At 48.9% G+C, this 27468-nt stretch overlaps 2 protein-coding genes across 5 annotated transcripts; one reads left to right on the top strand and one right to left on the bottom strand.

Annotated features, from left to right (window-relative positions):
- Positions 1-3069: 3069 nt before the first annotated feature.
- Positions 3070-7555, top strand: bfsp2 (beaded filament structural protein 2, phakinin). Its single transcript, XM_086271815.1, has 7 exons — positions 3070-3611; positions 4058-4140; positions 4517-4673; positions 5806-5967; positions 6049-6177; positions 6271-6503; positions 7250-7555. Exons 1-7 carry the CDS (start codon positions 3168-3170, stop codon positions 7338-7340), a joined length of 1299 nt encoding a protein of 432 aa, XP_086127941.1. The 5' UTR covers positions 3070-3167; the 3' UTR covers positions 7341-7555.
- Positions 7556-8126: 571 nt separating this feature from the next.
- Positions 8127-27370, bottom strand: klhl18 (kelch-like family member 18). Of its 4 annotated transcripts, none has more exons than XM_086271741.1 (10): positions 27021-27370; positions 24170-24300; positions 14442-14582; positions 14158-14356; positions 13515-13675; positions 13292-13428; positions 13000-13222; positions 10129-10233; positions 9667-9778; positions 8127-9567 (listed from the first exon to the last, which is right to left on the bottom strand). In XM_086271741.1, exons 2-10 carry the CDS (start codon positions 24232-24234, stop codon positions 9181-9183), a joined length of 1530 nt encoding a protein of 509 aa, XP_086127867.1. In that variant the 5' UTR covers positions 24235-24300; positions 27021-27370; the 3' UTR covers positions 8127-9180. The 4 variants fall into 4 exon arrangements, with proteins under 4 accessions (XP_086127867.1, XP_086127866.1, XP_086127868.1 ...); XM_086271740.1 differs by lacking the exon at positions 27021-27370 and adding an exon at positions 25364-25559; XM_086271742.1 differs by lacking the exon at positions 27021-27370 and adding an exon at positions 25061-25273.
- Positions 27371-27468: the final 98 nt, after the last annotated feature.

The raw sequence follows: 27468 nt of genomic DNA, 5'->3' as shown, positions 1-27468 counted from the left end.
CATCAACGTGTCTTTTAGACCCCATTCCTACAAAACTGCTCAAAGAAGTCCTGCCATTAATTAATGCTTCGATCTTAAATATGATCAACCTATCTCTAATAATCAGCTATGTACCACAGGCCTTCAAGCTAGCTGTAGTTAAACCTTTACTCAAAAAGCATCTCTAGACCCAGCAGTCTTAGCTAATTATAGGCCAATCTCCAACCTTCCTTTATATCAAACATCCTTGAAAGAGTAGTTGTCAAACAGCTAACAGATCATCTGCAGAGGTTTATTTGAAGAGTTTCAGTCAGGTTTCAGAGCTCAGCACAGCACAGAAACAGCTTTAGTGAAGGTTACAAATGATCTTCTTATGGCCTCTGACAGTGGACTCATCTCTGTGCTTGTCCTGCTAGACCTCAGTGCAGCGTTCGATACTGTCGACCATAATATCCTATTAGAGCGATTAGAACATGCTGTAGGTATTACAGGTACTGTGCTGCAGTGGTTTGTATCATATCTATCTAATAGACTCCAGTTTGTGCATGTAAATGGAGAGTCCTCTTCACACACTAAGGTTAATTATGGAGTTCCACAGGGTTCAGTGCTAGGACCAGTTCTGTTTCAGGGCTCTGCAGATGAATGAGTCTGAGAGAACAGACGAGACATCTGTGAGACGCCATCGTCTTATTTTACTCTTGTTTTTACAGCGGGGATTGCGACATGTCTCTTTCTCTAACCTCAAAATCATTACATCACATCCTCTCTGAGGCTCAGTGATGGGAGGCTGAGAAAAAGGAAGCTGACCTCAGGTCTGTGTGGTGTCATGTTCTCATGGGTCACTGGGACAAAAACAAAATGTGACAGACAGAGAAGTGAAAACCAGAAAAGCTCGCTGACTGGCACGCCACAGTGCTCAAACGCAAAGGTCAGGCCTGTTCCAGGATCCTGCTGCGAGCTGAGGTGTTGATCCCAGAAGAAAACAGCCAGCCGCCCTCACAGAGGAAGTGCTAAGCCCCGCCCATCACACTGGTCAGAGGGCTTTGAACCAAGAAACTGCCGCCTCTTATCACTCATTAGTCACGTTGCCCACTCACGCAACACGTGCACGCTAACACAGTCAGTGTGTGTGTGTTCTCACTGTGACCACAGAGCACATACATCTGCACTGCCCCTGCTGAACATCTGGCCAACATGTGGCCCACATCTGCAGCTCTGGGCCACAGTTGGGTGTGCGGTCGCAGCTGTGCCTCACGTGGGCCAGGAGTCAGGTGCTTTGTGACATCTGGGTCATGCAAACATGACCTCTGGGCCATGAGGGGCACAGTTACCTGAGCTCTGAGCGGCCAGGTGCTGTAAACAGCTGAGAGGACCAGTTCACCCGAGCGTCACTTACATGCGGTGCTTCCTTTAACGACTGACGACGCTCTGCTGTGCTTGGCTCAGTGGCGCCACCGCCGACTTTTTATCTTTGACGTTGTTTATAGATGCAGATCTGAGCGTGCTCAGAACCTGGACCAGAAAGAGTCCGACGCTGGAAACTACTATCCTATGAACTGGATCTCTGATTGATGATGACTTACTGTGGTTTAAGGCGTGTCCCACCTGACCATTGCAGGTGTTCCTGCAGCTCCCTGCTGTCGTAATAAGTCAAGCACAGTTAGGAGGTCGAGGCTGAGTTTGATCTCCAAAAGCTTCCTCAAATCTATCCAGAGCAGCTGAATCTTCACTCACACTGCAAACACGTGTTCCTCCAGCTTCAGGTGATATTCCCAGGTACGACACCGTGATCCACAAACGCAGCTTTCTGTCCGAGGTGGATCTAAAGGATGGGAGCAGACATTTGTCTTGAAAGGTTTGGAGGACGGCGCTGCAGCAGGTTTCTAAAGGGATTCATGGTTGGAATCTGGACACCAGAAACCAGAGTTCAGATTAAAGGTGTTTGGAAGCTGAAAGTGATGACTGGGTCTGCTTTACAGGGTGGATGAGACGGGCTTTTACCCTCAGAAGTCCAACGCATCTTTTAGCAGCTGGGAAACTTTCAACTGCTGCGTTGGCATTCACCACTTCCTGCCAACCGCAAAGCACTTCCTGCTGAGATTCAGCACAAACAATCTGACAAAACCTGAACAGACGGCCCAGGTGTTTCCACGCAGACAAACAGCTCTGTGTTTGCTGCCATGGTAACGGCCCGGCGACAAACACTCAAAGATTACACGAAGCTAAAAACGGCTGGGCCAACATCTGCCAGCTAGCGAGACGATGCGAAGGGTTCAGGTCTCTGTGAGAGACTGTGAGGGCAAAACAGCGACGAAGAAGCAGTGACTGCGTCCTCTACAGGAGCACAGCAGAGAGGCCGAACCACTGCATGAACTCCTCCACCTTCTCTGAGCTTACGGTGGAATGAGGCTGGGAGGAAGCTGCAGTTTGACCAATCAGGAGCAGTGTGGGGGGCGTGGGGATTAGCACGCATGCAGGTGTAACTGGAACACCTGTGAAGGCCTTAATGCTGAAGCACACCTGCAGGTTCAGGAGCAGCCGCTGCCTTTCAGACCTGAATGCGTCTGCCTCAGTTCAGCCCGAGCTCCGCCCACTAAAACCCCTGGAGCTTTAGGAACCCAACGACACCACGACAACATCTGGCTTCAAACAAGAAACCATGCTGCTGAAACTTTATTTAAACATGTAGATTAAACTTTATTACCTTCATGAATAATGGCGTTGCCTTCATTTTTGTGCTCGTGTGTCATGTTTTGAGGGTTTTCCCAGGAAACATGAAGAACAAGTCTGTTTATCAAAACAGGAAGTTTATTCATCGCAGCTGTTTCTACTAAACTTTATTTAAAGAGTTCTTTACCTGTTTAACAGCAGATATTCTTTATTGATCTGAAACAGCAGTGATGATCTAACCCTCATCTGCTCTCTGTTTATAAACAGTGTGTGTGTGTGTGTGTGTGTGTGTGTGTGTGTGTGTGTCATGTGACCCAGACAGGCTTCAGGACCCTTCCTGCCCCCCCCCGCGTGCTCGCTCTGCTGCCTCAGCTCTTTCAGACTCTTTGTTTCAACAAAAGCTCCAAACACAAACGCTGGCTGAACAAAAGCAGCCATGTTTCCAGAGCAGCCATCCTCGCATAAATCCCGGTAGCGAGCGGGTCTGAGCGGTTTGACACTGGCAGGTGCTGATCGTCATGCCTCTGCCCCGACGCCGCTCATCCTTCCTCGGACAGACGGCCGCCGAGCGTCCACCCTCTGCCTCCTGCGGGAGAATGGGCTCGGCAGGCACCTCTGCCCCTCGCGGCGTCTTTGTAGGCTCCACCCCACCAGCGAGTGTCCCCTCTGGCCTGGGGACGCGGGTGTCACGGCGAGCTCTGGGCATCAGCAGCGTGTTCCTGCAGGGGATGAGGAGCAGCACAACACCAGTGCTGCCCCGAGGCAGCGAGCGAGCAGCGGGGAGCGGTGCGGCGGCAGCGGGACTGAACAGCTGTTTGATGGAATACCGCGACAAAGTGAGAGCGCTGGAACAGCTGAACCAACAGCTGGAGGAGCAGATCCGCCTCTGCCTGGACCGCAAGGCCTCGAGCGCCGGAGCTTGGGGACCCCTCAGGAGGGAGTGGGAGGAGGTTTACAGACAGGTGAGGGGGAGGGTCTAAACACCTGGCTCCATCTCCACACCATCCTTCATCCTATCGGCATGCTGCTCTCTGAGGTCAAAGGTCAACTCAGGCCTCTCCTTTCTTAGATCGTGGTGACAGTGACGCGTACGGTCCACGTGCCTCGCCTAAAAAATCCTAAAATACAAAAGTCACCTGAGGCAAAAAAGTGAACCTAAAAAGTGTGCACGAGCAGCCGTGCACGAGCAGCCACGTTACGTCAGCTGATTCCTCCACAGATAAACATGTTCTGAGGTGTGAGAACAGAAACTAAGTATTCGGTGTTTGAGTCTTGCTGCTGTTTTTATTGGATCACCTGAGATCAGGTTAGGCTGCGGGGGCGTTACACTAAAGGTAACGCGTGGAGATAACGATGCCCCCCGCTGGCTGCAGCCACTCTCAGCTCTGTTTTCCCACACTCTGTGCAGGTCAGTGAAGCCATCCTGGACAACGCCCGGCTGATGCTGCAGACAGAGAACGTGCAGGCCAACGCTGAGGATTTCAAGGACAGGTCAGAGGTCAAACTCACACTGTGATCAGCAGTGAGCTGAAATGTGGCAGTGATCAGTGACAGACCTTCTGTCAGTAAACAGCAGCGTGAATGTGAAGTGATGGTTTCTTTTGGTCTCAGGTGATCACATGGTGCCCTTGTGTGGCTGCTGGAGGGTACAGCAGACACAATCATCAACCACATTATTCATTATTTTTAAACACTGATCATAGACTTTATCTAAAAAACAACCCCAACATGGAGCATCTGGTGATCAATAACCAGCCTCCTGCCCTGTGAGTCTCTCCTCCATGTTGTCCTGCGGCTGGTGGTCCTAGTTCTGCTCAGGAACCAGGACCATCAGCTGCAGGCATAGTGACTGTGGCTCCCCCTGCAGGTTCGAGAACGAGCAACCGTTCCGTCGGGCAGTGGAGGAGGAGATTAGCTCGCTGTACAAAGTGATTGATGAGGCGAACCTGACGAAGGCGGAGCTTGAGGAGCAGATGGAGAACATGAGGGCGGAGCTACGCAGTCTGGAGCACAACCATGAGCAGGTCCCACCAAACTCTGTTCAAAAATCTCCCAATTTAAGCTGCGGCAGCAGATGATGTCACCATTTAGAGAAAGGCTGAAAAACTAAATCTTAGAATTTAAGCTTTTTTAAGTAAAAAAAAGTAGAATAAGAAGAGTGACAGCAGCCACACAGTAGAGTCAGAAGTGTGACAGCGGAGACACAGTAGAGTCAGAAGAGTGACAGCAGCCACACAGTAGAGTCAGAAGAGTGACAGCGGAGACACAGTAGAGTGAGAGTAGAGTCAGAAGAGTGACAGCAGCCACACATTAGAGTCAGAAGTGTGACAGCGGAGACACAGTAGTCAGAAGAGTGACAGCGGAGACACAGTAGAGTGAGAGTAGAATCAGAAGACTGACAGCAGACACACAGTAGAGTCAGAGTAAAGTCAGAAGAGTGACAGCGGAGACACAGTAGAGTCAGAAGAGTGACAGCGGAGACACAGTAGAGTCAGAGTAGAGCCAGAAGAGTGACAGCGGAGACACAGTAGAGTCAGAGTAGAGTCAGAAGAGTGACAGCGGAGACACAGTAGAGTCAGAGTAGAGTCAGAAGAGTGACAGCGGAGACACAGTAGAGTGAGAGTAGAATCAGAAGACTGACAGCAGACACACAGTAGAGTCAGAGTAAAGTCAGAAGAGTGACAGCGGAGACACAGTAGAGTCAGAAGAGTGACAGCGGAGACACAGTAGAGTCAGAGTAGAGCCAGAAGAGTGACAGCGGAGACACAGTAGAGTCAGAGTAGAGTCAGAAGAGTGACAGCGGAGACACAGTAGAGTCAGAGTAGAGCCAGAAGAGTGACAGCGGAGACACAGTAGAGTCAGAGTAGAGCCAGAAGAGTGACAGCGGAGACACAGTAGAGTCAGAGTAGAGTCAGAAGAGTGACAGCGGAGACACAGTAGAGTCAGAGTAGAGCCAGAAGAGTGACAGCGGAGACACAGTAGAGTCAGAGTAGAGTCAGAAGAGTGACAGCGGAGACACAGTAGAGTCAGAGTAGAGCCAGAAGAGTGACAGCGGAGACACAGTAAAGTCAGAGTAGACTCAGAGCACGTGTGGCAGGTGTGATCTTCCTTTAGCTGGCTAAGGTCATGTGAGCTGACCACTTCTTCTCTGAGCAGGATGTGCGGATCCTGTACAGTCAGATGGCGGGACGTGATGTGGACGAGCCCGACGCGCCCATAGAAACCAGTCTGGACCAGATCTTGGCCTATATCAGGAGCCACTGGGAGAAAGTGATGGAGAAGAGCAGGGCTGAGACTGATACCTACCTGGACTGTAAAGTAAGGTCCTCTCACCTGCACAGGTGTGCCAAGGTGTGTGTGTGTGGGCGTGTCTGACCTGTGGCGGTGTGTGTCCTGCAGGAGGCACAGTGCGTGAGCAGCAAGCTGAGTCCAGAGGAGGAACAGGTGGAGGCGCTGAAGGCTGAGTGCAGTGACACCGGCTGTAAGATCCAGAGTCTGCAGGCGGAGACCGAGTCTATCAGAGCCCTGGTGAGCCACATGGCAAGCAAGATCTGCACAGATCAATAAGCGATCAATAACCTGATCGAGTTCCCACTAACTGGTTAAATACACTCTCTGCAGAAACGCGGTCTGGAGAACTCGCTGAGCGACGCCCGTCACTGGCACGACATGGAGCTCCAGAATCTCGGCTCGGTGGTGGCCAAGCTGGAGGCGGAGCTAGCCGACATACGCAGTGAAATCGAACAGCAGCGTCGCGACTACGACACGTTGCTGAGCAACAAGCAACGGCTAGAGCAGGAGATCGACTTGTACCACGGCATCCTGGACGGCGAGGAGAACCGCTTCGAGACGCTGTGAGTCGTCGACACAGAACACAGACGTTACCAGAGCAAGCCTGGTCATTAGTCAGCGCACACACCTGCTAATCAGTAACATCCCATCAGAATCCTCTCAGCAGTCACATCTTTTTGTCTTCTTAGGCATGGCAAATTTATTTGTATAGCACAATTCAACAACAAAGTGATTCAAAGTGCTTTACAGAGACATTAGAAACAAAAACAAATAAAAAGCATGGAGCATTCTTAGATACGAAGATGTTTTTATGTGTGTGTGTATAAGAGGTGTGCGCATGTGCACGTGTCTGCATGCATGCGTTTGTGTGTGCGGGGGGGGGACTTACTCTAAAGGTCACAGAGTGCCTCGTACACTCGGTCATGTGACCAAGCATTCACGGGAGCGCGTGATGGATTTCCCTTAAATTTGATTAAAATCAGGGTTCATACCTCAACACAGAGCAGAGGTCAGAGGTCACAGCAATGATGTCACAGTAATGTCACAGCATAACAGCCTCCTGCTACAGTTTGTAGAAAACACACATTTATATATTTGTGTCAGTGTTCATAAATTCTCACAGGAATTTCTGTTATTACTTCAGCCCACCTGCAGGGGGTGGGGCCGCACTTTGGGACTGATGTAGACGTTTCCAGAATCAGCTGATGAAGGATGTCGGCACTGCGAGCAACACGAAATATGAATTAGACTCAGTCTGACTGTTAAAGGAGATTCTGGGTAAAACTAACACAAACACTTACCTGTCCAGGTGTTCAGATCTCCACTCAGAGCCCGAGGGAGCTGCTGCTCCAGACTCCAGGAGCAACCCTCCAGGATCTCCAGGACCTGCAGCACAGTGACCCCAGAGGAAAGCCTGAGCAGGCTGACCCGGTCTACCTGTGCAGGTGTGGAGGATGCTGGAAGTGCAGTGTGCGTTTCAGCTGCTCGGTGTGGATGTGACGTGTTGTAACGGTCTTCAGGTGAACCTGCCGAGAACACCTGAGGACCCGCCTGAGCCCGACTGGACCTGAGACTCGTGTTGCTCTGTGTTAATAAAAGTGAATGTGACGGTGCATTCAGGAGCTCCTTGTTTCTTTCAAACTCAAATAAAGGTGTGAGAATGACGTCAGCGTGTCACAGAACGCCCTTGACTATATGCAGAGCTCCCGCCCTCCAGCCGGCGCTCACAGCTCCGAAGCATCAACACCAACTTTGCGCAGGAGTGAGCACATCTCAGCTCGTCCTGGTGGTGCTTGTCATTTTGTGTGAGGGTGGTGCCTCACAGGGGTGCAGTGATGGCTGACGGCCTCGCCGAATCCCCCGGTAAGAACAGAGAGGAAACAAAGTTTCTGTAGAAGGTTCCTGATAGCGAGGACATGACTCCGCCCATCCCCCGCCTGAGAATAAACCTTCGTTGAGGATCAATAACTGATTCAAAGAGAAAATAATAAACTATTTAAAACGCAACGCGTTCTGACAATGGCGTCGCCACAGGTCACTGAGAGGGCAACAGGTCCGAGTCATTTCCTGGTCTCCGCCCCTTCCTGTCCAAAAGCAAACATGCCCAAAAACACAAAGTTGTGCTAATTTTTTGCTTAGATGTCATAATCAATAACGGATTATTGTCAGAAACAAAGAGACAGAAATAAACTTTATTAACCAAACTTCTCTTTATTGATCCACAACAAAACAAATCAATCATAAGTTAATCAATACAAATAAAACCCACTGATGATGAGGCTGAGCGTCCAATCAGAGATCAGCAGGAAGTAAACAGTGACTGACGGATTCTAAGCACGGAGATCAATGACACGATCGACTGGACCGCTCTCTGCAGGCTGCGACCAATCAGAGTGCGATGCCCCCAGAGTGCGCTAAACTCCGCCTCCAGCTGTTCAACATACATCTGTCTACTGAGCGTGCTCCATCGCTTATCCGCTGACGCAAATGCAGATGTCAATAAGTAAGGGGGCGTGTCCACCACGGCTGGCGCAAATGATGCCACACCCCATCCAGCCAATCGCCCTGGAGGGGCGGCGCAACCACCACACGGACCCTCATTGGTTACTGCAGTATGGGTGACCCTTTGACGAGCGTTTCGGATGCATCAGCCGAGCAGCAGCAGGTATCTGCAGCCCGCCTGTGCATCGCAGCGAAAGCAACGTTAAAGACTGCACGCTACATAACATCACTTCCTGTGGAAAGCTGGAGAACCATGTTTTGTCACGTGAGAATGAGTTTATTAATATCTCTGGGGGCGCAACACGTTCCTCAAACGAGCTTCCTGTGCAGCCTGCAGAGGGCGGGGTTCCTGTGTTGCTGGCGTTTTGTATTGATCGCTCCCATCAATTACAGCTGATCGATGACAGTTCGAGAAACCGTTAAGGAAGGACTTCCTGTCCGAATCAGCAGCTTGGTTTGTTTGGGAGGAAGTCACTTCCAGTTGCTTGTGTCCATCCAGTAAGAAATCAGTAATCAATAATCAGTAATCAATCGTTCCACACACGCTAACAGAATAATGTTAGCAGCTAGCCTCTGCTGCTAGCTCTACAGTTTTTCCCATGATTCCGCAGGTGCGGCGTCATTTTGCAAGCCTGAGCACAGCCATCGTACCGATAAAGCTGCAGGGACGCCGCCGCGGGGTGTGCTCCCGCCTGCCGCCGTCAGTAAATCACGAGTCCTCGGGCTGTGATAGGTGGTTTAGGCGGGCTGCAAGGGGATGCAGCCCACGCCTACACCCCCCTCGTGGCACACCATGGGTGCCATGAAGGACCAGCGGTTCGTGTCGGGGTTGTACATCTCCACGGAGCTGAGATTGGATTGTCCGTCGTACCCGCCTACGGCGTACAGACGCCCCGACGTGGACACCAGGGACACCCTGCTGCGCCGCGTGTTCATGGCCACCAGGAGGCTCCACTGTCCAGATGCTGAGCTGAACACCTCGGCGCCGCTCAGGAAGCCTGAGCCATCATACCCCCCCGCCACGTACATGTGGCTGCCGAGCGCCGCCGCCCCATGACGGCATCGCTTATTCAGCATTGGTGCCGCCGGGTGCCAGCGGTTAGTGTGGTGGTTGTAGTACTCCACCTGCAGGGGCGGAGCAAAAACAGAGATAAACAGATAAATTGTGTAAAACTACGGGTAACGTTTCCACCCCTCAGTTTTAGGCTCCACCCTAAAACTCACTGTGTTGAAGATCTGCAGACCGTCATGGCCGCCCGAGACAACGATCCGGCCATCAAAAACCGTCACGCCCGCGGCGCTGCGGCTCGCACTCATCTCTGTCACCACAGTCCACCTGGAGAGAACGGTAACATAAGCACCGCCATGTTAACGAGGACGCCGACCTGAGCTGAGATCTGAGCATGCTCAAGGTGAGCCAGGACGGCTTTCTTCTTTGAAGCGTACTTTGGATCTTCTTTGGCTGCTGGTTCAGTCAGTTTAGCTCAGCGTGAGGAAACCTGCAGAATCTGTGAACGATCCACGCTCTGTGTTTACGTCTTTGTGTGGAATTACTTTTAAACCCACTCCTACTGAGGAAGCAGCGGGTCACATGACCCACACAGCCCTCGCTGATCACGCGGCGCTGTTAGCCGTAATGCTCGGGTTACACAGAATCGAAGGATTAAAGGTGGAACGACTCCTCACCTGTCTGCTTCCGGGGAGTAGCACTCCACCGAGTTCAGAGACGACTTTCCATCGTAGCCGCCGCACACAAAGATCCGCCCATCAATCACAACCGTTCCCATGGCGCTGAGGATGACAACACAGCTCGTTACATCAGCGGGGTTTATTGATCACAGTGTCTGTTGGAGTCAAACTGCTACATGTTGTCATTGTGTTACTTAAAATCGTAAAGTCTTAGTTCAAGCAGCCGGATCAAAGACACTCCTTTGTCTCTGAGCACGTCTCCAGCCACTCTGTGCTGGGGGGGGTTTGATTAGGCCCACGCCATCGTGTTGTAAGCTTCCTGCTTTTATGATCCTTTTGGCGAGCAGATCACACACACACACCATAGGGGGGTTTACGAGGGGAGGTGCTTGTGTTGTGTAAACTGTAACTATCATGGGAATAAAAGGCTACGAGGAAGCTGCTCTTTGAAGGAGCTGGTTGGAGGCAGGTGAGGAGCGTTGAGCTCCAACAGCTGCTTCTGACCAAGCTAGCGAGTAAAAGACCGAAGATGTTCTGTCTTGTCTTCGTCCTTCACGAGAATAAGTTTCTAAAATAGCCTTAGTAAGCGCAGACTCAACAGTGTCGATCAGTCTGTCGATCAGTCTGTCGATCAGCCTGTCGATCAGCGCGTCGATCAGTCTGTCGATCAGCGCATCAATCAGCGAGTCGATCAGCGCGTCGATCAGTCTGTCGATCAGTCTGTCGATCAGCGAGTCGATCAGCGCATCAATCAGCGAGTCGATCAGCGCGTCGATCAGTCTGTCGATCAGCGAGTCGATCAGCGCGTCAATCAGCGCATCGATCAGCGAGTCGATCAGCGCGTCGATCAGTCTGTCGATCAGTCTGTCGATCAGCGAGTCGATCAGCGCATCAATCAGCGAGTCGATCAGCGCGTCGATCAGCCTGTCGATCAGCGAGTCGATCAGCGCGTCGATCAGTCTGTCGATCAGCGCGTCGATCAGCGAGTCGATCAGCGCATCAATCAGCGAGTCGATCAGCGCGTCGATCAGTCTGTCGATCAGCGAGTCGATCAGCGCGTCGATCAGTCTGTCGATCAGCGCGTCGATCAGCGCGTCAATCAGCGCGTCGATCAGCGCGTCGATCAGTCTGTCGATCAGTCTGTCGATCAGTCTGTCGATCAGCGCGTCGATCAGCGCGTCGATCAGCGAGTCGATCAGCCTGTCGATCAGCGTGTCGATCAGCGAGTCGATCAGCGAGTCGATCAGCCTGTCGATCAGCGAGTCGATCAGCGAGTCGATCAGCGAGTCGATCAGTCTGTCGATCAGCGCGTCGATCAGCGAGTCGATCAGTCTGTCGATCAGCGCGTCGATCAGTCTGTCGATCAGCGAGTCGATCAGTCTGTCGATCAGCGAGTCGATCAGCCTGTCGATCAGCGCGTCGATCAGTCTGTCGATCAGCGCGTCGATCAGTCTGTCGATCAGGGCGTCGATCAGCGCGTCGATCAGCGTGTCGATCAGCGAGTCGATCAGTCTGTCGATCAGTCTGTCGATCAGCGAGTCGATCAGCGAGTCGATCAGCCTGTCGATCAGCCTGTCGATCAGTCTGTCGATCAGCGAGTCGATCAGCGTGTCGATCAGTCTGTCGATCAGCGAGTCGATCAGCGAGTCGATCACCGAGTCGATCAGCGTGTCGATCAGCGTGTCGATCAGTCTGTCGATCAGCGTGTCGATCACCCTGTCGATCAGCGAGTCGATCAGCGAGTCGATCAGCGTGTCGATCAGCGAGTCGATCAGGCTGTCGATCAGCGTGTCGATCAGCGTGTCGATCAGCGAGTGGATCAGTCTGTCGATCAACGAGTCAATCAGCGAGTGGATCAGTCTGTCGATCAGCGAGTCGATCAGCGAGTCGATCAGCCTGTCGATCAGCCTGTCGATCAGTGTGTCGATCAGCGAGTCGATCAGCGTGTCGATCAGCGAGTCGATCAGCGTGTCGATCAGCGAGTCGATCAGCGTATCGATCAGCGAGTCAATCAGTGTGTCGATCAGCGAGTCGATCAGTGTATTGATCAGCGAGTCGATCAGTGTATCGATCAGCGTATCGATCAGTGTATTGATCAGCGTGTCGATCAGTCTGTCGATCAGCGCGTCGATCAGCGAGTCGATCAGCCTGTCGATCAGCGAGTCGATCAGCGCGTCGATCAGTCTGTCGATCAGCGTGTCGATCAGCGCGTCGATCAGCGAGTCGATCAGCGTGTCGATCAGCGTATCGATCAGTCTGTCGATCAGCGTATCGATCAGTCTGTCGATCAGCGTGTCGATCAGTCTGTCGATTAGCGAGTCGATCAGTCTGTCGATCAGCATGTCGATCAGCATGTCGATCAGCGAGTCGATCAGCGTGTCGATCAGCGTATCGATCAGTCTGTCGATCAGTCTGTCGATCAGCGTATCGATCAGCGTGTCGGTCAGTCTGTCGATCAGTCTGTCGATCAGCGTATCGATCAGCGTGTCGATCAGTGTATCGATCAGGGTATCGATCAGCGTGTCGATCAGCGAGTCAATCAGCGTATCGATCAGCGTGTCGATCAGTGTGTCGATCAGCGTATCGATCAGTGTATTGATCAGCAAGTCGATCAGCGAGTCGATCAGTGTATCGATCAGCGAGTCGATCAGCGAGTCAGTCGATCAGCGTGTCGATCAGTGTATCGATCAGCGAGTTGATCAGCGTATCGATCAGTGTATCGATCAGCGAGTTGATCAGCGTATCGATCAGTGTATCGATCAGCGAGTCGATCAGCGTATTGATCAGCGAGTCGATCAGCGTGTCGATCAGTGTATCGATCAGCGTATCGATCAGTGTATTGATCAGCGAGTCGATCAGTGTACTAACCTGCGCTGGCTGTTCATGCTCGACACGCGCGTCCAGTTGTCTGTCTCGGGGTTGTAAACTTCCACCGTGCTGAGCCGCGATTGGCCGTCGTATCCCCCAATGGCATACAGCAGCCCATTAACAACGGCCACACCCACCCTGCTGCGAGCTGTCCTCATTGGCTGGCAGCGCTCCCAGAAGTTTCCAATTGGATCGAACACCTCGACGACATTTAAGGAGTCGCCTGCGGGAGAAGAAGAGTCTGTCAGCTGCACGGAGCGTGCAGACACGCTGCCTCAGGTGAGCGGCGTACCTGAGCTGTTGAGGCCTCCCACCGCATAGATGAGCCCTGTGATGGACGTGCAGCACCTCTGCCTGGTTTTAAAGGTGGGCAGGTGAGGGCGGCGCTCCGGCATCAGGTGGAAGTCCTTGGCTTCATCCACTAAATCCCTGACAAGAAATACAGCTGGACATTAACCCCGCCCAGAAACGATCACACAGGTAAGATGTGAAGCCGAGGCCTCGCTGCATCTCACCTGCACTTGTGGCAGCAGCGTATGAGCTCATCCTGCTGGACGCGGTCCGACAGGAACTCGGGTCGACACAGAGGAAGTCGCACCTTTGACAGCAGCTCGGGCAGCAGCGTCTCCCTGCGGTCCTGGTCGTGATGGACCCACGCCAGCACCGCCTCAAACACCTGCACAGGTACCACACGAGGAGCACAGTGAGAGCATGAAGACAACGTGTTTAATACAAGAGCTCATTTTTCACGCCGTGACTCAAGAGGTGAGCCTTGGTATGTGGCACACCTGTGACAGGTAAGCCGCTAAAGCTCGCCAACGGCTCGGTCGAGTCCATCACACTCGAGTTGCTGAAACATGGCCGAGGTTTACCTTTACGAAGGACACCTGACAGGTGTGACCCAATCACCTGCTCGCCCCTACAGTTTCACTCTGCGAGGGCGGGGCTTAGCAGCCTGCTTTTATTTTTGGTTTCTGTTCTTTAATTTGGTTTCCTCTCTCCTGACAGCTCTCTTCCTGTCACTCGGGTCAAAGGTCACCGTCTCCCCCGATGTGCTCTACCTGCACAGCTGTGCTGTGACCTTGTGTGAGTGACTATGATGAAGTCACAGCTGTTCTCTGATGCTTCACGCCACCGCCCTCAGGTGAGGCGACTCACCTGCTCTTCGGCCTTCACGTTGAGTTCGTCGCAGCCGACGAGCTCCAGCAACTCCTCCGTCCTGAGGCCCAGGAACTCCTCGGACAGTGACACCTCCACAAAGTGCTGGTGCAGGAAGCTGTTCGCCGAGTCGTACAGCGTCGTGCACATCATTGTCTCGGCGAACTGACGCACGCCGAGGCAGTTCTTCGGGTGTAACCTGCAAGCAAACATGCCATTAGCTCGCCTAAACGTAAGCTCTAGGGAGCGTGCGATCTGAGCGTGTGCAGCAGGGTGGGACTGACCTCTCCTGCAGGAAAGAGCAGCAGGCGTCTTTGACATTCTGAAGCTGCAGGAAGCTCGAGCCAATCAGGAGAGACTGCACGTTCTGCTGGTCGATGGCGACATGCCCGCTGTACGCGAAGTTTATCAGAGCCTCCAGAGCGCTGCAACACACCCACAGTGGTTACTATAGTTACTATGGTCACACAGTTACTGACATTTTGTTAAATCAATTAAAATATTGCAGGAATGCAGCGAACACGACGGACCGCCATCCTGAGACGCTGACAGAACAAACGTACGTTACATCAGCTCAGCGGAAAAAACACGCAGCACAGCGTTGAGCCTGCGTCACACACTGACCTCAGATCAGTGTGTGACGCCTGTGCTTCATGTTCTGTTTTTATTTATGCAGTCGCCTCAAGGCGCTTTATATTGTAAGGTCGACCCTACAATAACACATACAGATAAAAACCCAACAATCACATGACCCCCAGTGAGCAGGCAGGAACCAGGCTCAGGGAGGGGCGGGGCCATCTGCTGTGACAGGTTGGGGTGAGAGAAGGAAGACAGGATAAAGACATGCTGTGGAAGAGAGACAGAGATTAATAACAGATATGATTCAATGCAGAGAGGTCTGTTAATACATAGTGAGTGAGAAAGGTGACTGGAAAGGAAAAACTCAGTGCATCATGGGAATCCCCGGCAGCCTACGTCTATTGCAGCATAACTAAGGGAGGATTCAGGGTCACCTGGTCCAGCCCTAACTATATGCTTTAGCAAAAAGGAAAGTTTGAAGCCTAATCTTGAAAGTAGAGATAGTGTCTGTCTCCTGAATCCAAACTGGAAGCTGGTTCCACAGAAGAGGGGCCTGAAAACTGAAGGCTCTGCCTCCCATTCTACTTTTAAATACTCTAGGAACAACAAGTAGGCCTGCAGAGCGAGAGCGAAGTGCTCTAATAGGGTGATATGGTACTACAAGGTCATTAAGATAAGATGGGGCCTGATTATTTAAGACCTTGTATGTGAGGAGCAGGATTTTGAATTCTGGATTTAACAGGAAGCCAAAACAGGAGAAATCTGCTCTCTCTTTCTAGTCCCTGTCAGGACTCTTGCTGCAGCATTTTGGATCAGCTGAAGGCTTTTCAGGGAGTTTTTAGGACTTCCTGATAATAATGAATTACAGTCGTCCAGCCTGGAAGTAATAAATGCATGAACTAGTTTTTCAGCGTCACTCTGAGACAGGATATTTCTAATTTTAGAGATGTTGCGCAAATGGAAGAAAGCAGTCTTACATATTTGTTTAATATGTGCGTTGAAGGACATGTCCTGGTCAAAAATGACTCCAAGGTTCCTCACAGTGTTACTGGAGGCCAAGGTAATGCCATCCAGAGTAAGAATCTGCTTAGATACCATATTTCTAAGATTTTCAGGGCCGAGTACAATAACCTCAGTTTGATCTGAATTAAGAAGCAGAAAGTTAGCGGCCATCCAGGTCTTTATGTCTTTAAGACATTCCTGCAGTTTAACTCATTGGTGTGTGTTATCTGGCTTCATGGACAGATACAGCTGGGTGTCATCGGCATAGCAGTGTAAATGTATGCTCTGTCAGGGCTCCAGAGTGCAACTTAATTTCTCAATGGTGCGACTAAAAAAATGCCGTTCAGTACAAAAAAGTCTCTGCAACTCTAAAAGTCACCGTGTGGTCAACAACAGACACACATTACGGGGCGGGACCTCTTTGATTGACTGTGGTCCAGACCTGTAGTCCTTCGTGTGTACGTTTGAAAGTGCAGGCGGATTGAAAGAGGTGAGTAGCTTGAATGAAGCGATATCGATTCATTAAATCCTGAATCGAATTTCGTATTTAAACACCAGAATCTGAAGTCAGAGCTCACAAAACTATTTCAAGCAAACAGCTTGTAAATGAGAGCTGGCGTTGTGCCAAAAACCGATTTCCAGTGTTTCCGTGTGTTTTTTATGTGTAACATCTCCATGTATGTTGCTAAATAGACTTCGGTGAGCAGGTATCACACAGGGGTTATATATAAAATTTTAAAATTACCTGCTTCTCAAGTATCTTTATAACGGTGTTCTTGTAATTACATTATAGTCAACCGGGTCCCTTTTGTCCACTTGAAAGATTTTTACAGAACTATTGTTGCATTTGTTGCAGTTTCTGTCGTCCTCTTGACCAGATCACTCTTAAAAAAGACGTTTTTAAAGTCAACCGTTTTTTTAAACTGCATAAATAAACTGTTTGTTTTTTAATTTAACTGCGTTCCAACAAGAAAGTCTCGTTTCTGCTGTTTAATAACGAAGAAATGTAACATTTTTAAATTCCAAATTACAATCTCTGAGCTGTGTCTGTGATCAAACCTCTGTAACTTTGCTTCCCTTCAGCAGCACCAGTTCATGTTCACATGGTGATTCATGGTTTTCTTCAGTTTTTGTTCTGCTGCAGAATATTTTAAGGTCATCTGCTATAAAAAGCCAGGCCAGGAACATCTGCTTCATGTTTTATCCTCAGTTACTTTGACACAAAGCTGTGATGCTCACACCTCTGATGAAGTCTCACAGCTTTGTTTGTATACATGGATATAACTGATAAATGATCAGAATGATAATATTTGTCTGAGGCTAAATTGAATCAAATCGAATGGATTATAGGAATCAGTGATGATGCCCAGGGCAGCCTAGGCCCGACAGAAGTGGATGTAGCTGTGAGTAATGAGAAAAGATGAAAAGAACAACTGGTAACTTTTTCATGAAAGCCTGATCCGTCTGAAATTCATAGCCAGCTCTGACACGGAGCCATCAATCTCTGAATGCTGAAAAAGCAGCAGTGTGTCCAGAAAACAAGTGTCCTCTCTGCCCACGGCCCAGCAAACAGGTCGTCAGAGGAGCCGAGGTGATGATTACGTTTAACATTGTCTACAATATTATCAAAGAGTGCCAACGCACTTTAAGCATAAGCACAAGATTGTTAGTTAATCATTTACAAATCAATATTGTCTGTATGGACAGCAATTTTTTTTTTAAAGTGCAAAACTGCGGTGTTCATCGATTTGGGTGAAAAATTTGGGTGCACCAGTGCAACCCTGACAAAAAGTTAGTCTAGAGCCCTGGATGTCTTCTAATGATACTGCCTAAGGGAAGCATGTATAATGTAAACAGAATTGGTCCTAGCACTGAACCCTGTGGAACTCCATAATTAACCTCAGTGTGTGAAGAGGACTCTCCATTTACATGCACAAACTGGAGTCTATTAGATAGATATGATACAAACCACTGCAGCACAGTACCTGTAATACCTACAGCATGTTCTAATCGCTCTAATAGGATATTATGGTCGACAGTATCGAACGCTGCACTGAGGTCTAGCAGGACAAGCACAGAGATGAGTCCACTGTCAGAGGCCATAAGAAGATCATTTGTAACCTTCACTAAAGCTGTTTCTGTGCTGTGATGAGCTCTGAAACCTGACTGAAACTCTTCAAATAAACCTCTGCAGATGATCTGTTAGCTGTTTGACAACTACTCTTTCAAGGATGTTTGATATGAAAGGAAGGTTGGAGATTGGCCTATAATTAGCTAAGACTGCTGGGTCTAGAGATGCTTTTTGAGTAAAGGTTTAACTACAGCCAGCTTGAAGGCCTGTGGTACATAGCTGATCATTAGAGATAGGTTGATCATATTTAAGATCGAAGAATTAATTAATGGCAGGACTTCTTTGAGCAGTTTTGTAGGAATGGGGTCTAAAAGACACGTTGAAGGTTTGGAGGAAGTAATTATTGAAGTTAACTCAGAAAGATCAATTAGAGAAAAAGAGTCTAACTTAACATCAATGGTACTAAGAGTAGCTGTAGATAATATTACATCTGTGGGATGATTACTGGTAATTTTTTCTCTAATGATTAAAATGTTATTTGTGAAGAATAGGGATGGGTATCGAAAACCGGTTCTTGTTGAGAACCGGTTCCCACTGTTTCAATTCCTTGGAATCATTTGCCACTTTTAAAAACGATTCCCTTATCGATTCCAGTCGCCCCGAATGACGTCATCACGTTGAGTAGCGTCTTTTACCCAGTAGGAAACACGGCGCCTGAGCGGCTCAAACGCTCAAAAGTTTGGTTACACTTTATGAGAAAGGATGACAACAGGGCAACTTGCAATACTTGCAAAGTAGATATTTCATCAAAGGGAGGAAACACTACGAATATGCAAAAGCATTTGCTCAAAAAACACGCGATTGCTTTCAACGAATGTCGTGTTTTTGATCCGCTCCGGACTAGCGAAGCTCAACCCAGCAGCAGCGGTAGCGTTTCCACGTCCTCTCCCGTTAATACTGCAGGTAACTAATCAATTAGCATTGCATATTAGGTTAGCGCGATTTACCTTATTACAAAACCTGCCATTACTGTGCATTTAGGTGACCATGATGAGACAGACAGAGTCTGGCTCAGATGCTGGCAGTTCTCGCTGCAGTCTACCGGTAGCGTCTCCTTTCAGGCAGGATAGACGAACGTCACCGAGCAGAGACTCAGTTTGTGGTCAAAGGCTTGCACCCGTTTGCCACAGCAGATGATTTTCAGTAAGTGAATGTGTTTAATTGTAGGCAGGGACATTACTGGATATTCTTGTGTAATTGCTACAGAATAATTTATGTTAAACTTTGTTATTGCTACAGAAGAATATTTATTTTATTATTTTACATTTACATTTTTTTTCCTGGGGACCCTGTGACACCCCATTGAAGAGCCGTAGGCTGTGAATCTCTTAAGATCTCACTGTTGGGTTTGTAAGGCCATGTTACTCCTAAATTTCTATCTTGTTCAAAGAGAAGATATAAAACACAGTTCTAAGCTAATCGACTTTAGTGTTCTCCTTTTTTAAAAAAAAAGAATCGATAAGAGAATCGATAAGGAATCGAATCGTTAAAATCTTATCAATACCCATCCCTAGTGAAGAAGTTCATGAAGTCATTACTAGTTAACGTTAAAGGGATGGTTGGCTCAACAGAGCTCTGACTGTTTGTCAGCCTGGCTACAGAGCTGAAGAGAAACCTGGGGTTGTTCTTATTTTCTTCAATCAGTGATGAATAGTAAGATGTTCTGGCTTTGTGGAGGGCTTTCTTATAAAGCAGCAAACTATTTCTGCAGGCTAAATGATGATCCTCTAAATTTGTGACACGCCATTTCCTCTCCAGATTACGAGTCATCTGCTTTAGGCTACGTGTAGAGCTGGGCGATATGGCCTAAAATCCATATCACGGTACAATTTGAAGCATGTGCGGTAACGATATATATATCGCGATATATTCTTTTCTTCTGTATAACATATTTGACACACTATAAAGGCACACTTAAAATAATTAAATTTTCTTAAAAATCGAGAGTGCGCCTTATGTATGAATTCTGGTTGTGTTTACTGACCTTGAACCGATTTTATATGATACATGGAGCTCAAAAATCTGTCAAAAATGTTTTAGTACGACTTTGGTTGCTGCGGCGCCGCTTGATGGATTGTCGGAGCATTACGGCTGCTGTAGTCAGGAGCCTTGCGGAGTAATCTGGGTCCTAAACTCCGTCCGTTTCAGGTCCCAAAGTCACATGATCACTGTGGCATTACTGAGAGTTAAACTGTCTACAGTCTTTCATCTTTAATAAGATGATCTGCGTTGCTGATTTACCAGGTGTAACAATTAAGTTTAACATCCAGGCATCCATGAAACAGAATTTATTAAATTTAATAGAATTAGAAGTTAGCTCGCTAGCTTCCATCTAAACATGATAGGATTAACGGAGATGTTCGGGCGGCACGGAGCACCGCCTTTGCCTCCGTGAACACATCGGACTACAAACACGCACATTACCAACTCCGGAAGACGATCAAAGCAGCCAAACGTGAGTACAGGGACAGGGTGGAGCAACAGTTTGACAACCCTCGGAGTATGTGGCAGGGACTAAACACGATCACAGACTTTAGAGGGAAAACCAGCACACCGCAGACCACGGCCTCTCTGTGTGAGGATCTAAACGTATTCTACGCTAGATTCGACGCAGCGAACACCATGAGACCGGACAGTGTGCGCACCGCGGATGACGTCAGTGCGCACACTGTGTCTGAGGAGGATGTGCGGAAGTGCTTCAGGAAGGTGAACGCACGCAAAGCTACTGGTCCGGACGGGATTCCCGGCCGCGTCCTCAGGTCATGCGCGGCTCAGCTGGCTGGAGTGTTCACGCACATCTTCAACCTTTCCCTCTCTCTGTCTGTAGTCCCAGCCTGCTTCAAAATGGCCACCGTCGTCCCTGTACCCAAATCCTCCACCGTCTCCTCATTGAACGACTGGCGACCTGTAGCCCTGACCCCCATCGTAAGCAAATGCTTCGAGAAGCTGGTCAGGGACTTCATCTGCTCTGCACTACCCGACTCACTGGACCCTCTACAGTTTGCATACCGCCACAACAGGTCCACTGATGATGCCATAGCCCTGACACTACATACTGCCCTGTCACACCTGGAGAAGAGAGACACGTATGTGAGGATGCTGTTTGTAGATTACAGCCCAGCATTCAATACCATCGTTCCCTCGAAGCTGGACAGGAAACTGCAGGATCTAGGACTGAGCAGCTCCCTCTGCAGCTGGATCCTTAGCTTCCTGTCTGACAGACGCCAAGTGGTCAGACTGGGCAGCATCACCTCATCCCCCATCACACTGAACACTGGTGCTCCACAGGGGTGTGTACTGAGCCCTCTCCTGTACTCACTCTACACCTACGACTGCACAGCCACTAACAACTCCAACATCATTGTGAAGTTTGCGGACGACACTACAGTGGTGGGTCTTATCACCAACGGTGATGAGACGGCTTACAGGGAGGAGGTCAGCGCCCTGACCCACTGGTGTCAAGACAACCATCTCACCCTCAACGTCGCAAAGACAAAGGAGTTGATAGTGGACTTCCGGAGGTGCAGAGAAGTACACACCCCCATCACCATCAACGGCGCTGCTGTGGAGAGAGTGAGCAGCTTCCGGTTCCTTGGTGTACATCTGGCTGAGGATCTTACGTGGTCAGTACACACAAACAAAACAGTGAAGAAGGCGCAGCAGCGCCTCTTCTTTCTCAGGAGACTGAAAAGATTCGGCATGAGCCCCCGCATCCTCAGGACCTTCTATCACTGTGCCATTGAGAGCATCCTCACTGGATGCATCACCATCTGGTATGGCAACAGCACCGCCTACAACTGCAAAGCTCTCCAGCGAGTAGTGCGGTGCTCTGAACGGATAATTGGAGGTGAGCTTCCCTCCCTCCAAGACATCTACAGGAAGCGGTGCCTGAGGAAAGCGGGGAGGATCATCAAGGACTCCAGTCACCCCAGCCATAAACTGTTCAGACTGCTTCCATCAGGAAGGAGGTTCTGCAGCATCCGGTCCCGTACCAGCAGACTGAGAGACAGCTTCTTCCACCAGGCCATCAGACTGCTGAACACGTCATAGACACCTCAGCTTCACTACTGGAACTTTAACATTATGCACTCCATACTGTACAGTAACGCCACTGTTTTGCACATGTCTCACTCTGTATATTTTATTTTATATATTCTATTCATTGTTTACTCTATTTAATTTGTAAAATATGTGTACACACACACACACACACACACACACACATGTAGAAAAATATTTAGTATACACATCCAGAAATGCATATACTATTATATATTGTACATATATTTATTAGTTTCAGATGTAGCCATTCTTGTATTTTGCTTGTTTACGTTATTATTTTGCACAACTCTGCTGCTTGTGAAGCTCGCACACAAGAATTTCACTCACATGTGCTGTACCAATGTACCTGCACATGTGATGTGACAATAAAAGTGATTTGATTTAATATAGCATGTTCTGACTGAGAGATTTCTGAAGTATTCAAACGTACAGCTCTGCTGTCACGTCCAACATAAATGAAGACAGAAAACTAAACAGCAGTGACGTTTGTAGGGTTACTGAAGTTGGGCTAGCTGGTATATAATGATGTGCTACGTGATCGCTAGCGACACAGCTATGTTAGCATAACATTAGCACAGTGAAGCTGGAGGATGAACGCCAACTTTTTTCTACTCGATAAAAGTTAACGTGAGGGTTCCCGATGGTTAGAGACAAATGCAGTCGCATGGCAGGATGCTGTAAACGGACCAAACTTCAGCCAGGAGAACAACTGAGATAATCCATCCACAATACGAGGTTAGTCATTCATATACTGCTGCATGGGAATAAAGCAGTTGTTAGGGAATTCAGCATTAATGAATCAATGGTAGGGAAGTGGAGGAAGCGCAGTTTTTGGCTTTCCCCATATTCCAAAAGTGCTTCATCTCTTTGCCATTACTGTTGCCAGGCATAATTTACAGATGATGTTGTTTGCAGTCGCTGCAATGCTTTCGACCAAAACAGGCGCAGCTCGATGACACCATCAGCATGCGCTATCATGGTAGTGCGGTATAGTAAAAATCTCTACCATTGGCCAAATTTATATCGTTTCCACCGTATACCATTTATACCGCCCACCCCTCTACGTGTTTGAGAATTATACCACGGAGTAGAGCAGGGCGACATGACCAAAAATATTTATCACGATATACATTTGAAAATTTGCGATAACGATATAATTGACACGAGACAAAATGCTTTACAACTCCACAACTTTATTAGTGCAAAAACCCATCAATGTATTTTCACTTCAACAAGCAGCTGTTTTATCTGCATTAAAGTTATATAAAATGTAACAGTGCAAATTCCTCGCTGACAGTTTAACCAAAAAGCATTTCCAGTGGAAACTGGCCGACACATCCTCAGCATAACCATGTATAACATCCACAAAACTTAAAAAGAGGTTAAACACACACAATACGGTAACATTATGTTGAAGCACAGTACGTATCACTCCGCGAGGCCCCGCCTACGATAGCCGTAATGCTCCCACAATCCATCAAGCGCTGCGGCTTCGTAGCTCAGCAAAGTCGTACTGAAACATCTGACAGATTTTTGAGCGCCGTGCACATAAAATCGTTTCGAGGTCAGTAAACACAACCAGAGTTCATACATGAGGCACACGGGATTATAAGGGGCTCTGTCGACTTTCAGACAAATCAAAGGATTGATTTTAAGTGCGCCGTATTTTCCAAACAACACGGTAATAACGACGGCCCGCTAGCATGCGCTACCAAAAATAGTGCTTTGTTGTGTATCTGATGGACGAAAGCCAAACCAGTTCCACACCAGTGAAGCTGCAGCATTCTTACAAACCAGTTCTGGTTCATCGTTTCATTCAACGATCGGCTTTCGCTCTTCTCGTTCTGCGTCGCCTCCATGTGCGTATGAAAACAAAGGCACTGCGCATGCGCGTTTTACCCATATTCTATCGCCATGTTTCATTTTCCTATCGTTGCCCAACATTACACCGGTGTTACTGTGAACGGTATGATATGGCCCAGCCCTACCACGGAGTCAGGTACTTCTGATTAGAGGCCTTAGTTTTCACAGGAGCTACAGTATCCAGAGTTGTACGTAGTGAGGAGGTGAAATTATTAACAAGATGATCGACCTCTGTTGGAGCAGCGTTCAGGTAGCTGCTCTGTGTTGGTACAGGGCACTGAAGATGATAACAGTGGGTGGATTATATTCTTAAACTGAGTTACAGTCTGACAGTTATAATTCTGCTCTCAGACATCTGTACAGGTGTGAGCGTACCTGGGGTCCATGCCCTGCATCAGGATCTCATCCTGTTTACACTCCACCATGTCGTTGGTGAACATGGCGTGGAAGTACGGGATGGAGGCCGCCAACACGATCCGGTGAGCGCTGAACTTGTGATCCCCGACCTGAGGACAGACACACTGATTAACACACTCACCTGTTACTCACCTGTCGCTATGACGATAATAGAAAACTGAAAACAGCTACATCTGAGGGATGTGCCCTTAAACACTCACAGAACCACTCCTCGCTAGTCAGCCAATAAGACTTTGGCTTCACAGCAAGCCCCACCCCCCACTTATCAGGTAAAACAACAAGGTGATTGCGTTCCTTCACCCTCTGAAACACACGCGTTTCAACAGGAAGTAGATTTCAGGGTTCAGCATAACTCTGTCAGCTGACGCCATCGATGATGTTTCCACTAGCTTCAGCGTAACGCGCAGCCAATCAGATTCCTTCATCCAACCAGCCAAGTCTGCCTGCATCATTGAATCAGTCTGACTTCCTTTTAAACTTCTGCAGGTCACCTGAGAGTGGACAGGTGAGAACGTGCTGCTTTACTTGCAGGACACCATTTGTCCTGGGAGACTCAGCACCTTGCTTACTGAGCCGTTAAGAGGATCAATGCTGAGCTGCAGGCACAGGACGCAGCGCAGGTGAAAACGTTTCTCGGTTGCACCTGAACACCTCAGAAGCACACCTGGATCATGTGATGCTGACAATGAGCACCCCGCTCCATTACCTGCTACCATAGAACCAGGCCCTGATGGGGAGGGGTGGAGCCACTGAGAGCTTCTTCCTGCTGTAGGGGTTAGGGTTAAGGTCCCGCCCCTCCCTCACCTGGCGGACATGTTTGGAACAAAGAGAAATCACGTATCTGCTCACCTGCTTACGCCACAACGCTGCTAAAAGGCTCCGCCCCTTCTGTGCTGCCTGAGCTCAACTGCGTACGTCACACAACTTCTACCTTCCTCCAGGTGGATTACACACCTGACCTCCAGCCCTGGTGTTAAGAACTGACCGCTCTGACCGGAAGCCGCTTCGCCGCCTTGCCCCTGGGGCTCCCAGGCAGTTCATAGCTCAGCCTATGACGTCACTATCTGATAATCCGCGTTAGCTTGTTAGCATGCCTTAGCTCACTCTGTTAGCTTGGAGGCTAATGTCAGCCTCGCACGCCGCCTCGCTCACCTTGAGCGTGACGTCACAGAGTTTCCCCTGACGTCGGATCTCCTCCATGACGACATAACCTCGTGCCGGCAGGTCGTGCACTGAGAAGTGGACCAAATCCTCGAGCTCTTCGCACAGGACGTCGCCCATCGTCAGCGGGAGCGCGCGGACTGGACCCTGCGAGCCGCCGTACCCAGCGTCAAAGCTGCTTTCACAATAAGAGGGATCACTTCCGCTGAGATGAGACTTCAAAATAAAAGCTTCTAAAGCCTTTCATTTGTGGTTATTGATGAGTGATTACTCATTTATTTGGCCTTAATGTTTGTTTTTGTCAGGATTTAATGAATGTATCAGGTGTTGGCCCTGAGGAGCATCAGCTCAGCTCACGTGACTACAGTGACATCAGAGATGATGTCATGAATGACTTTATGATTGGTGACATGCAGCTGTGAATGGGAGCACAACATCGTAATTATTTAGTGAAAGCTGATTGGCTGAGAGATAAACAGCCTGAACACATCAGAGAGTAAACTAACAAACCGATCTTGAGCCTGCAGTTCCTCCAGCATTCAGCAGAGGGAGCACTGAGTCAGTCCTCATAGACTCCTGTGTTAAAATTCAAATGTTTTGGCCTTTGTAGATAATTTCCCCTTCATAACAACTGCACAATGACTGGATTCAGCAGAAGGGAGGACACATTTTTAACTCACCTCTTTGCATTGATAGGTGCATGGCCTGACAGGTGGATGGTGACAAAACTCACTATAGCTGCTACGTGTCTGCTAGACTTCACCTCAGCTAACTGGAAACTCTGAGCTAGACCTCTGAACTGTGTTTAATGAGATTATCTGACCAATAAGATTGCTGCTGTGACCATCTAAGGATTCTGATTGGATGTTACTGATAAGGTGTATGTGTATGCTAAGCTAGCTAGCAGACAACTGGCTGACAACTCCACCCAGTCCTCCAAATATGGTCACCACAGGAAACAAACATGGCAGCAGGTAATGTTACAGTCTTTTATACAGTCTGGCCTCAGTGATGTCACCCAATTATGGGTGCTTCCAAGGTCGCCAATTTGGCTGAAAAAACTTGAAGGTGGCGAGGAGGGGCGGGCCTGATTGTGAACCCACATGCTCACTGGCTAACGCCCTGTGACTGCCACCTGTCGAGGGTTTGGAGTGAGTGGGTTCCTGGCCATTACCCAATGATTATGCAGCTTCACCACTTTGAAATACAGGCTGTGTCCCAATTCAGGGTCTGCAGCCTTAAAGTACGCAGCCTCAACGATCCTCAAAGGCCGCGTACTTAAAGACCGCCAAGGCCGGAACTGCAAGGCTTGTGAGATGGGACGGTCTAGCCTCCGTTGCGCTGCCCAGGTTGCCTAGCAACCATGATACTAACAGCTGGAAACGTGTCATACAGCTGTGTTTGACAGAAATGAAGGAGAAAATCTTTTGTTTGTTTGTTTGTTTCTACATGAGCTTTGATCATTCTCTGTAAGATTAAGCTCAGCTATTGAACGGCGTATATTTTAAAGTAAAGGCTTTAAAACCAAGTTAGTACAAACGTCACTGATGTCACATAACTTTGCCGACATGTGGCCAACAGTAATGTTTAATGTTCTTCGTTATTAAACATTTGCACATAAATAAGTGACATAATATTCAGTACTTACTTAAAGTTTACTCTTCGGCCGCCCCTCATCCGCTGTTTTTTTTCGGCAAAATTATCCACACCCACCGCCGCGCTATGCATTCTGGGATATGTTGGGCCACGAAGTCTACACCGCCACATCCTTAAAATTCAGGGAAATGAAGGACGCACTTCAGGGCTGCATTTCGAGCAGCCTTTGAATTGGGACAGCCTTCGTCGCGTCGCTGTGACGTAATCGGCCTTAAAATGCGGCCTTTAAGGCTGCAGACCCTGAATTGGGATACAGCCAGTGTTACGTAAAACTGAGCCCACAACCTCAGCAGGATGTTTTTACACAGGTCAAAGGTCAGAAAGCTGCCTTACCAAAGCTACTGCCCCCTGGTGGCCTTCAGACAGAATGCAGGCTTTGTCCGTGCCCATGCTTCTTCCTCCAGAGTGATGAAGGTGAGCTCAGGTCTTTCCTGAACATT

Source organism: Aulonocara sp. 'chitande type north' Nkhata Bay, linkage group LG18 (genome assembly GCF_057382095.1).
Source record: "Aulonocara sp. 'chitande type north' Nkhata Bay isolate Kocher_YH1m ecotype deep benthic linkage group LG18, A_spYH_male_GT1.1, whole genome shotgun sequence".
NCBI lineage: Eukaryota > Metazoa > Chordata > Actinopteri > Cichliformes > Cichlidae > Aulonocara > Aulonocara sp. 'chitande type north' Nkhata Bay.
The sequence above is the reverse complement of the archived record's forward strand: the minus strand, read 5'-3'. Positions and strand labels throughout refer to the sequence as shown.

Coding starts and splice junctions, on each gene's coding strand:
- bfsp2 (XM_086271815.1), top strand. CDS start 3,168: ATGCCTCTGCCCCGACGCCGCTCATCCTTCCTCGGACAGACGGCCGCC. Junction 4,141..4,516: donor GCTGAGGATTTCAAGGACAG/GTCAGAGGTCAA, acceptor CTCCCCCTGCAG/GTTCGAGAACGAGCAACCGT. Junction 6,178..6,270: donor CCGAGTCTATCAGAGCCCTG/GTGAGCCACATG, acceptor CACTCTCTGCAG/AAACGCGGTCTGGAGAACTC.
- klhl18 (XM_086271740.1), bottom strand. CDS start 25,492: ATGGGCGACGTCCTGTGCGAAGAGCTCGAGGATTTGGTCCACTTCTCA. Junction 14,583..24,169: donor ATGCAGGGCATGGACCCCAG/GTACGCTCACAC, acceptor GGTGTGTTGCAG/CGCTCTGGAGGCTCTGATAA. Junction 9,779..10,128: donor TACTCCCCGGAAGCAGACAG/GTGAGGAGTCGT, acceptor CGTTCTCTCCAG/GTGGACTGTGGTGACAGAGA.